At 45.1% G+C, this 13635-nt stretch overlaps 3 protein-coding genes across 4 annotated transcripts in view; 1 reads left to right on the top strand and 2 right to left on the bottom strand.

Moving 5' to 3' along the window:
- Positions 1-2214: 2214 nt before the first annotated feature.
- LOC124481849 (leukocyte receptor cluster member 9-like) lies at positions 2215-3143 on the bottom strand. The gene is made up of 3 exons (XM_047042104.1): positions 2787-3143; positions 2392-2680; positions 2215-2301 (listed from the first exon to the last, which is right to left on the bottom strand). The coding sequence occupies exons 1-2, from the start codon at positions 3061-3063 to the stop codon at positions 2661-2663; spliced, it is 297 nt and encodes a 98-aa protein (XP_046898060.1). The 5' UTR covers positions 3064-3143; the 3' UTR covers positions 2215-2301; positions 2392-2660.
- A 1378-nt stretch (positions 3144-4521) lies between these two features.
- On the top strand, positions 4522-7175 carry LOC124481735 (collagen alpha-2(VIII) chain-like). 2 transcript variants are annotated; one of them, XM_047041925.1, is made up of 9 exons: positions 4522-4777; positions 5006-5089; positions 5450-5512; positions 5712-5795; positions 5932-5994; positions 6113-6196; positions 6276-6338; positions 6423-6551; positions 6696-7175. In XM_047041925.1, exons 1-9 carry the CDS (start codon positions 4528-4530, stop codon positions 6977-6979), a joined length of 1104 nt encoding a protein of 367 aa, XP_046897881.1. In that variant the 5' UTR covers positions 4522-4527; the 3' UTR covers positions 6980-7175. The 2 variants fall into 2 exon arrangements, with proteins under 2 accessions (XP_046897881.1, XP_046897887.1); XM_047041931.1 differs by lacking the exons at positions 5932-5994; positions 6113-6196 and having other exon boundaries at positions 6696-7044.
- Positions 7176-7362: 187 nt separating this feature from the next.
- Positions 7363-13635, bottom strand: part of LOC124481863 (leukocyte receptor cluster member 9-like) — a 6452-nt gene continuing 179 nt past the window's right edge. Inside the window, exons 1-7 of the mRNA XM_047042129.1 lie at positions 13385-13635; positions 12779-12889; positions 11638-11731; positions 10456-10616; positions 10007-10333; positions 9464-9897; positions 7363-8881 (exon numbers count right to left, since the gene is read on the bottom strand). The exon at positions 13385-13635 is cut by the window's right edge and continues 179 nt beyond it. Coding sequence (XP_046898085.1) covers positions 8234-8881; positions 9464-9897; positions 10007-10333; positions 10456-10616; positions 11638-11731; positions 12779-12851 — 1737 coding nt within the window. The 5' untranslated portion in view covers positions 12852-12889; positions 13385-13635 and the 3' untranslated portion in view covers positions 7363-8233. The remainder of the gene's footprint in view (positions 8882-9463; positions 9898-10006; positions 10334-10455; positions 10617-11637; positions 11732-12778; positions 12890-13384) is intronic.

The following is a 13635-nucleotide window of genomic DNA, read 5'->3' on the forward strand; positions in this document are numbered from 1 at the left end:
AATAAAATGGTAAAATCCACAAATTCTATTTAAAGACAATGAATGAGGTGTTTCCCTGTAAGACAAAACTGTGACAAAACTGGAGAAATGGAAAGGTTCAGAAGCACATATATTTAGACAGACCAAGAGGCATACAAGACCACTTAGTTGGATACTGAAAGCAAAGGATTGGAGGAAAGGTGGGGGGAGGGAGAGATGGGGGAAAATGGGGGCTGGGGGAAAGCAGGAGATATTGTGAATAGGAAAAAAGGTTGGTTGTCAACTGGGCAGCATGAGAGCGTGAGAGCGTGAGATGGGGGGAGAGAGGGAGGGATGGGGGAGAGAGGAAGGGATGGGGGGAGAGAGGGAGGGTGAGATGGAGTGAGCGATGAATAGAGGGCACAGGCAACATGCAATGCATTTGCAGGCATACCAGTTTCCATTGGAGACAGCAAAATGGCATCTACACTCATTCTCCGACTAACGGGTAGAGGAGAGGGAGAAAAGTAAGAGCGAGGGGCGAGGGGCGAGGGAGGGGCGAGGGAGGATAGGACAGAGAGAGAGAGAGATTCCTCCGTGGATGCGGATTTGACTGGGAAAAAGGAGGGTTGGAAAAAGAATGACAACAAACAGAGAGAGAGAGGGAGAGAGAGAGAGAGAGAGAGAGAGAGAGAGAGAGAGAGAGAGAGAGAGAGAGAGAGAGAACATGGTGTTTACGTGCCACCAAAGGGAGGGGGCAGAGGCCAGCATCAGGGGGGGGGGGCATTCGTTTTTCTGTGTCACTGAAAGGGAGTGGGGGATGGGAGCGGGGAGATAATGCGACCAAGGGAGCGAACGAATGGGAGATGGAGTGAGAGAGAGCACACTCACTGACTCATGTGGATGTGCGTGTATCGAGGAGAAAAAGGAAGAGAATTATGTATGCAAGAGTTGCTGAGAGAGAGAGTGAACCATGCCTGGCTCCCCAGCACAGTAACAGCACCTTAACAAGACCCTAACCCAGCACAGTAACAGCACTTTAACAAGACCCTAACCCAGCACAGTAACAACACCTTAACAAGACCCTAACCCAGCACAGTAACATAACCTTAACAAGACCCTAACCCAGCACAGTAACAGCACCTTAACAAGACCCTAACCCAGCACAGCAACAGAACCTTAACAAGACCCTAACCCAGCACAGTAACAGAACCTTAACAAGACCCTAACCTAGCACAGTAACAGAACCTTAACAAGACCCTAACCCAGCACAGTAACAGCACCTTAACAAGACCCTAACCCAGAACAGTAACAGAACCTTAACAAGACCCTAACCCAGCACAGTAACATAACCTTAACAAGACCCTAACCCAGCACAGTAACAGCACCTTAACAAGACCCTAACCCAGCACAGTAACAGCACCTTAACAAGACCCTAACCCAGCACAGTAACAGCACCTTAACAAGACCCTAACCCAGCACAGTAACATAACCTTAACAAGACCCTAACCCAGCACAGCAACAGCACCTTAACAAGACCCTAACCCATCCTCTCTCTCTCTTCAGATGCTTCAGCCAAATTACACCACTCAGTTTCCGCAATAACCAAGTCAATATTTAATGGTCTTGACAATCTGGAGGTCATCATTCTTTGTAAACCCATAGAAATTCATCTCCATGTTATCTTAATCAAAGATAATGATCCTATTAGAATTTTACCATTCAAAACGTATTCAGCTGCCAGAGAACGGACTTTATTAGAACATATAAATTATATTGATTCATCATTTTACTCAACTGTTAAGATAGCTTTGGATGCTAAACAAATGAAGTGGCATTCCATTACAGTACCAGTACATCTGCCACGCATACAGATTCATGTTTATTCAATATTCATTGTAGTTAAAGTCTCACATCTCACAAAGGTGTGACTGCCTGTTGGGCGTGGTGCAAACAGAGCTCTCAAAGTGCGAGAATTATAGAGCCAAACACCCACACATCCCCTATGCAAGCGACACACACACACACACACACAAGCCGACACAAACCCAACTTTACCATTTACATTTAGTCATTTAGCAGACGCTCTTATCCAGAGCGACTTACAGTAAATACAGGGACATTCCCCCGAAGCAAGTAGGGTGAGGTGCCACGCCTACAGGGGAGGAGGGGAGGAGGGCCACCAGCTCCTCCTGAAGGCGTTGAAAGGAGGAGAGGATAGAGGGGGTGTCGGCTCTGAAGGTGATGAAGTGGGTGGGCTTGGGTTTGGGGGGTCGACGCCCACTCCTCTCTTCTCTCTGCTCCAGAGGGACAGGCTGGAGTCCGTCCGGGGCTGGACCCTGGCTGAGACACGTACAGCACATACACAAGTTCAAGTTCAAGTCTTTTATTGTCAGATGCACAGAACAACACAGGGTCAGACTGGGCAATTACATTTTTTGTTAGACACACGGTCTGTGGAGTCGACTAAGCCAGAGTCAGCAGCCTTGTTTATTCCTTCCTCCTCCAATGGTTTGGATTCTCTTCCTGCTTCTTGTTGACCCCGTGGACTGCTTCCTGACTCAGGGTAGTCAGGTAGGCCTTGTTTGACCGACACTGGACTGAGAACGTTGGTCTTGTGTTGCTCTCTCTCTGCAAGGCATCTGGTCTCTTCCTCTTCTCCCTCCTCCTCTCCCTCTTCCTCTCTCTCCTCTTCTATAGGATTAGCGTTTTTGCTCCTCTGCTGATAGAAAATAATAGCCACACTGTTTACTTACAAATCATGCATTTTGAAAAGAAAATTGGGATTGTTTCAAAGTGCTTTTTCACGACCTCACCCACACTCTTACCCGTCACTTCCTCCTCCCCTCCAAAGGGGGGCGCTAGAGGGTTCCCAGTGGAACCGAACACTCTGTCCGTCCTGGTGTTGCGGTCCCAGACACGGCGCCCTCTGTGGGTGAAGTACTGTATCCTGTGTTGGGGCAGGGCCAGCTCGGTGGTGTAGTCACAGTCACATGGGTCGGTGTCCCAGTTGAACTCGGAGAAGGGGCGCTCCAGGACTCCTAGGAAGCGATCCACGTACCCCACCACAAAGTCCACCTCCTCTAACGTCGGGTCCCACAGCATTTTGTTCCCAGTTACAAAACAATTATTAAATATAATCAATTAAGTCTTTTTGATAAAGACATTTTGATAAATTGTCTGGAGTTTATACCTTTCCCCTCTGTGTTTTTTGGCTTATGTGTTTTTTTGTTGTTGTTTTTCCATTCTTCTTGTGTTTTCCCTCCTTTTCTCCCTCCGTCCAGCAGTCCAGGGCAGTTTGTCCTGACTCTGGGCTGGTTAACTCAGGGTGGCTGGGAGGGGTGTGGATGTGAGTGGGGCTGAGAGCGAGAGAATGTAAGAGGTAGAAAAGAGACAGAAAAAGAAAGAAGCGTGGATGCAGGAGGGTTAGAGGGTATTTTGACATTTCCTCGTGTCATTCAGCACAAGGAAGTTTACATAAAAGTTTAAATTTACATATTCACACCCACATTCACTTGTGATACTGGATCAGTTACTTCATTATCACTTGTTATAGGCTCTATCTGCTGTGTGTGTTTGTGTGTGGGTGCCATGTTTACATTTACACTTAGTCATTTAGCAGACGCTTTTATCTAGAGCGACTTACAGTAAGTACAGGGACATTCCCCCGAAGCAACCAGGGTGAAGTGCCTTGCCCATGGACACAATGTCATTTGGCATGACCGGGAATCGATCCGGCAACCTTCTGATTACTAGCCCGATTCCCTAACCGCTCAGCCACCTGACTCCCGTTTGTCTAAGTGTGTGTGTGTGTGTGTGTGTGTGTGTGTGTGTTTGTGTGTGTGTGTGTGTGTGGTGTGTGTGTTTGTCTGTGTGTGTGTCTGTGTGTGTGTGTGTGTGTGTGTGTGTGTGTGTGTGTGTGTGTGGTGTGTGTGTGTGTGTGTGTGTGTGTGTGTGTTTGTGTGTGTGTGTTGTGTGTGTGTGTGTGTGTGGTGTGTGTGTGTGTGTGTGTGTGTGTGTGTGTGTGTGTGTGGTTGTGTGTGTGTGTGGTGTGTGTGTGTGTGTGTGTGGTGTGTGTGTGTGGTGTGTGTGTGTGTGTGTGGTGTGTGTGTGTGTGTATAGGCTGGGAGCCAGTCCCACACATGTTTTTTCTCCCACTGTGTTAACCAAGAAAATCATCATCTGTTCTGGAAAACAGATTCCCTTGGCAACAGTGTCAGTGTGTGTGTGAGGGGGGTTGTGACTTTGAGAGTCTCTGTGCTGTTTGTTTAATGTTTGCAGCAAAAACATTCTAGATACATTTTATTTGACGTCTCCCCATAGCTTATAGAGAAACTCCAACTGATCCAGGATACATGAGCATGTTACTCACCTGTGAGACTTACGACACTTCGGTCCATAATGATTCAGGTTCTCTCTTGGCCATGATGTCCATTTAAGGTCTCTCAAGGTCCTGGTCTATTTATTCCCATTTCCAGGTGTTTGGGTTCTCAGGCGTGTGACCAACCTGGATGCATATAAAAACAGGGACTGAACACGGAGGGTGACAACACTCTACTACCCTTCAGGATGAAGATAGATACTGTGGTTCTGCTGCTCTGTGTGTCTGTGACACAGGCCCAGGGAGACGGCACAGGGGGCCCAGAGAACGACACCAAGAACAGTCTGGGTGAACCACAACCAGGAAGCCGCGTGAGTGATAGTACCATTCAATTCATCCTGATTGAACTGAGGGCTCTGAGAGACACGGTAGTGGCTCAGAAGGTGGAGCTGTCGGTCACCCAGAGACACGTTGAAGAGATGAGAAGAGACAACGCAGGTAATGTTTGACCTGATTGCGTAACTGTATCATGCATTACTAAATATATCCAAATCACCACTGGTCATGATGAATCAAGAAGAAGGTTTTAAGAAGAACATGTAATCCTGTCTTTGTACATGGATTTATACACATACAGTACCAGTCAAAAGTTTGGACACATCCCATGTGTCCAAACTTTTGACTGGTACTGTTTATATATTATATTTATGATCTTTGACCTTTAAGCCCAGGCTGCAGATCTTGTCACCCTGAAGGCCAGGCTGGCGGCCAGTGAAGGAGAGGTCAAAGATTTACACACAGAGAACTCAGGTAATGGTGACTATAGTTTTGAGACGATAATGGGATGAATATTACAGCATTTCAATGTTGTATAATCATACATTATTTAAATCAGGATACTGTTCTTTAAAGGCAGGGTAGGCAAAGTGCATGTAGGTAGGTAGACAGACAGGTAGCCCGTCCAATCAATAGCAAGGGTACCGCTTAATGATTTGTCGTGTTTATTACAGTATTGCAATGCCCACAGATGTCTATCAAACCTTTAGATATATTGGTTGCTATCAAGACTTGAAATTACTTTTGGCAAATATGACAAAAAGTGCTTCTCAACAACATTGCCTACCCTGTCTTTAAGACTGAGGTAATTCATGCTTCATTCTGTATGCGTAGCCCTGGAAGCCAGACTAAGTCTCAGTGAACACCACGTGGAAGAACTGAAGTCATTGGATGCAGGTAATATTTGACCTGATTGCTTTACTGTATAATGCATTACTAAATATTACAAAATGGCTACTTGTCATGATAAAACAAGAAGAAGAAGGTTTTAAGAAAAACATTTAATCCTGTGTTTGTACATGAATTTATATTCATTGTACTTTTTCTTTATATATATATGTATACATTCTACTTTCTGTTACGTTTGACCTTTAAGCCCAGACTGCAGATCTTGTCACCCTGAAGGCTGGGCTGGCGACCAGTGAAGGAGAGGTCAAAGATCTACACACAGAGAACTCAGGTAATGGTGAACATATTTTTGAGACGATAATGGGATGAATGTTACAGCATTTCAATGTTGTATAATCATACATTATTTAAATCAGGATACTGTTCTTTAAGGCTGTAGTAATTCATGCTTCATTTTGTATGTGTAGCCCTGGAAGCCAGAGTGAGTATCATTGAACGCAACATGGTAGAACTGAAGGCATTTGACGCAGGTAACATTTGACCTGATTGCGTTACTGTATAATGCATTACTAAAAACAACAAAATATATTACAAATATATTACTAAAATACATACATTCTACTTTCTGTTACGTGTTTGACCTTCAAGCCCAGGTTGCAGATCTTGTCACCCTGAAGGCCAGGCTGGCGGCCAGTGAAGGAGAGGTCAAAGATCTACACACAGAGAACTCAGGTAGGCCAATTTTTAGAGGGTAATGGAAATAAATGTTGTAGAATCATACCTTAATTCATGCTTCATTTTGTATGTGTAGCCCTGGAAGCCAGACTAAGTCTCATTGAACACCAAGTGGAAGAACTGAAGGCAGAAAATGAGGGTAAATACAGACTGTTCTTACCACACCAATATAATGCTGCATTATTTGACTATCATATTCAGCATTTCTACATGTTATTAACAGGCAGACCAAAGGTGGCATTTTACACGGCTCTAACTAATTCAGGATATGTTGGGCCCTTCAACACTGAAACACAACTGGTCTATAGCAAAGTCTTCATCAACATAGGCAACGCCTACAGCCCAGTAACAGGTACAGTTCTGGATATGCTCACCTAGAGCACACACCTTGACATCAGAGTAGCTCCAACACTGGGGGTCTCCATTCATCAGTCAACATTTCAATCACAGTCAAACTAAATGTTGTTTTTTCCCTTTTGCTCCTGCCCCTCTTCAGGTGTGTTCACAGCCCCAGTGAGAGGAGTGTACTACTTCAGGTTTACTGCTGTGGACCTCCGTAAGTCTGGAGGCATGGGAGTTGCCATGTACAAGAACGACTTCGTGATCATCGCCAACAGTGCCTATAATACCGACGGTCAAGCGAAATTTCTGGCAAATGCTGTCACTGTGGAGCTAGAGCAGGGAGATCAGATTATGATGCGTCTTCCACCAAGCTACGGCCTGTGGGATAATTCAAACAACTATAACACCTTCAGTGGTTTCCTTCTCTTCCCCATGTAAAACAGGCTGTCTGTCCAGGCTCGTGACCCAGAGTTTAATAAAGCTGACATTCCTCCCTTGACCCCTGTATTAGTTCAAGAGTGAAGATGAGACTGGTGGAGAGATGATATGGTGATAAATGTGTTGGGCTGTCAGCATTGTAGACATGTTTATCTGGAGCAAATACTAAGATTTATAAATGATGTCTGATAACCACAATATTGTTATGGCCATGCAACGTGTTAGTTAACACCACAATGATGGCATTAACAATAACAATAAGCTAGTAATAATAAAGCAGTACTCATCATCATCATAGTAACATATACAGTATATATAAATACATGTATATATAAAAAAACTTTGCTTGCTTTTCCAAACCAGAACAACAATGGAACCAGGTATTCAAGTTTACAGTTCATTTAATCCAACACAATAGTAGGCAGTCTTACTAAAAACACAAAGCAAAAAGAACAACGTATGTGGCGAGTTTCATCTAGATTAGTTCTACATTTCTAAAAACCAAGTGAAAAGAATACTATACAGTACTGATAGCATTGATTTTTGTAAAGGTCACATGATGTATCTGCTTCAGTGCTCGAATTATCTTTGTCTTTAAGACAATAATAAGACTATAATAAAAAAAGGTTGGCACACCTCGCACACAGCCTAACAAGGCTATACAATTAAATAGCCTAGATGCCAGTGGCGCTTTTGCTTAGTGTATGCGCACGGTAGAACTAGGTTATTGTTTATTGTTTATTATTGTTTGTTGTTAAAAGGATCCCCATTAGCTATCACCAAAGTGGGACGGGCTAATCTTCCAACAAAAAGAGAACACATTTAAATAACATAACAATGATCATCTAAAAACAGAAACATTGTAGACATCATTATAAACATCAACAGAAATCAATCAGTACAAATCATTACAGCACTACATTCATTACTCCATTCATACAGTACATATGTCCATTCCCTACTCACAATTTTAAATAGTTCATTCTCAGATGGTACCTGAAACAGACTTTCCCATCCATTTGATGTATATTCAGTGGGCTATTATTCCAATGATTGATGGCACGATAAATAACTGTTCATTCGATGAACAGTATTGAATAGCATTTGATTTTGGGCTATAACTTGAAAAACGCACACAACAGACACAGTTTTTTTTACAGAAATGGATTCCTTGTACTTAATTTCTACATATTATTGATTGTAATAGTCCATATTTCATTTCAATTTCGCAATACAAAGAAACCCACCTCTTTGTCAGCGAAGAGTGACCGTGCACACCGTGTCATAAAACCCATCCTTGGTCATGCCCATGCCACACAGGTGCAGCCTGTTCACTGGCAAACGTCCAAAACTCAACCCCTTCCCAGCCCTCAGGTCCCCAGCCCCTTCAAACAGCCTCTCTCGCTCCGGCCAGTTCACCTTAGCCAGGGTGAGGTGGTAGCGGGGGCTGTAGGAGTCCCTGTGCAGCCAGCCCCGCTCCATGTAGGCCTCCTGCAGGCCGCTGTTGAGCTGCTGGAGGTGCAGCTGAGGCTGGGGGCTCAGGTAGAGCACCTTCCCATTGAAGTGCTTCAGTTTCAGGGGGAAGGTCAGAGCCACGGGGGGGTTGCGGTCCAGGTGGGCGAACCGACGGAGGATCTCCACGGCAGCGGTGACCTCGGCCGGGCCGGGCAACACCAGGAGGCACAGGGTGACATGGAGGTTGGAGGGGGGCACCCAGTAGGGGGTGGAGGAGGGGAGGAGGGCCACCAGCTCCTCCTGAAGGCGTTGAAAGGAGGAGAGGATAGAGGGGGTGTTGGCTCTGAAGGTGATGAAGTGGGTGGGCTTGCGTTTGGGGGGTCGTCGCCCACTCCTCTCTTCTCTCTGCTCCAGAGGGACAGGCTGGAGTCCGTCCGGGGCTGGACCCTGGCCGAGACACGTACAGCACATACACAAGTTCAAGTCTTTTATTGTGAGATGCACAGAACAACACAGGGTCAGACTGGGCACTGACATTATTAGGACAAGACAATGCTAAAGCTGGCAGAAGACAACATTTACATTTATTCATTTAGCAGACGCTCTTATCCAGAGCGACTTACAGTAAGTACAGGGACATTCCCCCCGAGGAAAGTTGCCTTGCCCAAGGACACAACGTCATTTTGCACGGCTGAGAATCGAACCAGCAACCTTCTGATTACTAGCCAGACTCCCTAACCGCTAAGCCATCTGACCCCCCTATAACCCCCCATAACATAGAAGTACTCTGAACATAAATTCAACAAATATAGCAAAAATATAATAAATCTCCTCCTCCACGATGATACATCGCCACACACCTCCATGTCGCTCAGACAAAGCAGTGATAACAGCGAATGCTCAAGTAAAGTTAGCCATTTGTCACAGTATACAATCTACTGGGCACATCTCCAAAGCCCCAGCCATCACTTCATCCATATGAAGGATCCATGAGGAGGTGTGATATGTGGGCGTGGCTACTTTTCTCACCTCCTGTTCGTCTCCTTCCCAGGTCTCCTTCCATTCCTCCTTGTTTGGATCCTCTTCCTTCTCTGTCGCTCCTTCTCTCTCTGATAAAGACACGCGGTCTGTGGAGCCGACTAAGCCAGAGTCAGCAGCCTCGTTTACTCCTTCCTCCTCCAATGGTTTGGATTCTCTTCCTGCTTCCTGTTGACTCCGTGGACTGCTTCCTGACTCAGGGTAGTCAGGTAGGCCTTGTTTGACCGACACTGAACTGAGAACGTTGGTCTTGTGTTGCTCTCTCTCTGCAAGGCATCTGGTCTCTTCCTCCTCTCCCTCTCCCTCTCCCTCTTCCTCTCCCTCTTCCTCTTCCTCTTCCTCTCCCTCTTCCTCTCCCTCTTCCTCTCCCTCCTCCTCTCCCTCCTCCTCTCCCTCCTCCTCCAGCGGAATAACTTTTTGTTCCTCTGTTGATAAAAAATAATATCTACATTGTTTACTTACAAATTATGCATTTTGAAAACAAAATTTGGATTGTTTCAAAGTGCTTTTTCACGACCTCACCCACACTCTTACCCGTCACTTCCTCCTCCCCTCCAAAGGGGGGCGCCAGAGGGTTCCCAGTGGAACCGAACACTCTGTCCGTCCTGGTGTTGCGGTCCCAGACACGGCGCCCTCTGTGGGTGAAGTACTGTATCCTGTGTTGGGGCAGGGCCAGCTCGGTCGTGTAGTCACAGTCACATGGGTCGGCGTCCCAGTTGAACTCGGAGAAGGGGCGCTCCAGGACTCCTAAGAAGCGATCCACATACCCCACCACAAAGTCCCCCTCCTCTAACGTCGAGTCCCACAGGATGCGGGCGATGACCTCGTCTGCTGTGCGCATGCGAGGCTTTTTACTTATTCCTTAAAACACAGGGGATAAATTCACGGTTTAGAAATGTAAGTATTACCAGTTACACACTAATAAAAAAAAATGCAATTAATTTCTTTCTTTTTTATTTGTCTAAATTGTCTGGAGTTTATACCTTTCCCCTCTGTGTATTTAGGCTTGTGTGTTTTGGTATTTTTTCCACTCTTCTTATGATTTCCCTTCTTTTCTCCCTCCGTCCAGTTGTCCAGGGCAGTTTGTCCTGACTCTGGGCCGGTTAACTCAGGGTGGCTCGGAGGGGTGTGGAGGTGAGTGGGGCTGAGAGCGAGAGAATGTAAGAGGTAGAAAAGAGACAGAAAAAGAAAGAAGCGTGGATGCAGGAGGGTTAGAGGGTATTTTGACATTTCCTCATGTCATTCAGCACAAGGAAGTTTAAGATCATGACATCATACATTGACATATTCACACCCACAGTCACTTGTGATACTGGATGAGTTACTTCATTATCACTTGTTACAGGCTCTGTCTGCTGTGTGTGGTGTGTGTGTGTATGGTGTGTGTGGTGTGTGTGTGTATGGTGTGTGTGGTGTGTGTGTGTATGGTGTGTGTGATGCGTATGGTGGATGTGTGTGTGTGTGTATGGTGTGTGTGTGTGTGATGTGTATGGTGGATGTGTGTGTGTGTGTATGGTGGATGTGTGTGTGTGTGTGTGTATGGTGTGTGTGTGTGTGTGTGTGATGTGTATGGTGTGTGTGTGTGTGTGTGCGTGTGGTGTGTGTGTGTGATGTGTATGGTGGATGTGTGTGTGTGTGTGTGTATGGTGGATGTGTGTGTGTGTATGGTGTGTGTGTGTGTGTGTGTGTGTGTGTGTGCAGGCTGGGAGCCAGTCCCACACGTGTTTTTTCTCCCACTGTGTTCACCAAGAAAATCATAATCTGTTCTGGAAAACAGATTCCCCTGGCAACAGTGTCGGTGTGTACCCCTGGCAACAGTGTCTGTGTGTGTTCCCCTGGCAACAGTGACAGTGTGTGTTCCCCTGGCAACAGTGTCAGTGTGTGATCCCCTGGCAACAGTGTCTGTGTGTGTTCCCCTGGCAACAGTGACAGTGTGTGTTCCCCTGGCAACAGTGTCAGTGTGTGATCCCCTGGCAACAGTGTCTGTGTGTGTTCCCCTGGCAACAGTGACAGTGTGTGTGTGGGGGGGGTTATGACTTGGAGAGTCTCTGTGCTGTTTGTTTAATGTTTGCAGCAAAAACGTTCTAGATCCATTTGACTTGACGTCTCCCCATAGCTTATAGAGAAACTCCAACTGATCCAGGCTCCATGAGCATGTTACTCACCTGTGAGACTGACGACACTTCGGTCCAAAACGACACTTTCCCTTCAAGAAGAACTGGCACACACCCGCTCCCTCCTCCTCCTGGGGTCTCCACTCTGCACATCAACAACATGAGGAGAAGAAGGAGAGGAACAGGAGGGAATGATTATGAGAAGACTGACAGGAGGAACAGAATGTGATCAGACAACAGAGATTCCTGCTGATTCAGGTTCACTCTTGGCCATTATGTTCATTTATTATTTAACTCCTAGGTGTTTGGGTTCTCAGGTGTGTGCCCAACCTGGATGTATATAAAAACAGGGACTGAACACGAAGGGTGACAACACTCTACTACCCTTCAGGATGAAGATAGATACTGTGGTTCTGCTGCTCAGCTTAATAAAGCTGACATTCCTCCTTTGATCCCTGTATTAGTTCAAGAGTGAAGACGAGACTGGTGGAGAGCTGATATGGGGATAGATGTGTGGGTCGTCCATTTTGTATTCTGACGATAAAACTCATCTGAACAGCAAACACCTGACACTCCACACACACATTTCGTCTCCAGAATTTTTTACCTTTAAGATCGTTTTAAAACAAGAAGCATCTGATTGTTGCACTCCCCCTCTGAGTCATAAATTGCACCTCTATATCTGACCCTTTTTTTAAATTGTATTATTGTTATTATTTTACACTACCTAAAATGAGTTTGTTTTATGGTAACAGAGCTTATTAATACAGAACTGGTGCCAGATAAAACTGTTGTCAATTCCAGTTGATAGGAGAAATTTTCCTACACTTTTGTACTTGGCACATGTTATGTTTGGCTAACAACCAAAGGAGTTGGACTACAGTCAGATACTGTCATGCTGGATAAAGAGCTGATTTAGCCTCTCCTGGGTAAACATCAAACAATACAGCTCATGTTTCTGGTATGCCTTTCCGGTACAGAGACAGAACCACATTTTTCACTTCTCAATCACAGTTTTCTCCAGAAAACATAGACAGACTCCCCAGATGCAAGGTCTCTGAGTAAAATAAAGTAACTTGTGGTGCTCAAGTGGATGCCTTAAGAAGACCCCCCTAACGAATGTTCATCATTCCTCACTGTAAGTCACTGAGATAGTAATACAGCTGTGTGTTTTCAACAGCTATGTGTTTACCTGTCGCTAGCTCCTGGATAAGCCCGTCTTTAACCTGGTCTTCCCCTGGTGCCGCTGGTCGGTCTGTCGCCATGGTAACGCTCAGTCAATCAGTTATGATTCTCTGTAACACTTTAGGTATAATGTTGAACAATTTGAGACATTGGTGTAAGACATTGAAGTACAGTGCTTATTTTTCAAACCATGATTCTTTATTACGTAATTTATTGATCTGAATTTCAGTAGATTTCAACATCTTGTCAGCACTGAAATGCAAGATAAGTTGGGATTCCTCCTAAAGCTGATAAGATATCTAAAGTCCAATATGAGTAATTCAACAAGGAATGATCTGACCTGCCTTTTTACCATTACTAAACCAGATCATTTTATTTGAGGACATTCGATCGAGAAATCTTGATTTGTAAAGACTACTACCCGATGATATAGGGAGTAGCCAACAGCCACTACAGCCTAAAATACATGTTATCCCACTTTATTTTAACGTTTCGCAAAACAAACAGAAGATTACAGTTTTCTATTTGGCTATACCTAGGTTACTCTATAGTTGTGTTTCATTCACGTATCTTCAAATCACCAGGAAATGTATTAGAAACAAGGTTACAATACCTGAGTCAGAACTCTGATCTGACAGTTTTCTTGGTGTGAGTGTCTCTGTGCGTGTCTTACTGAACCTTGACCTGTGTTCATGAGAAGAGTATTATGGGTAATGTAGTCGCCCTTTTGATACCATGATGCAGATAATACATTATTCCCGTTTATGAATGACTCTATTTCTAATGCCATTCCTAAAGCCAATGTAATCACTTCCCCTTGCAACATGGCACAGTTAGACCGCAGACTTAACCTTGTAGCAGACA

This window comes from Hypomesus transpacificus, chromosome 2 (genome assembly GCF_021917145.1).
Source record: "Hypomesus transpacificus isolate Combined female chromosome 2, fHypTra1, whole genome shotgun sequence".
NCBI lineage: Eukaryota > Metazoa > Chordata > Actinopteri > Osmeriformes > Osmeridae > Hypomesus > Hypomesus transpacificus.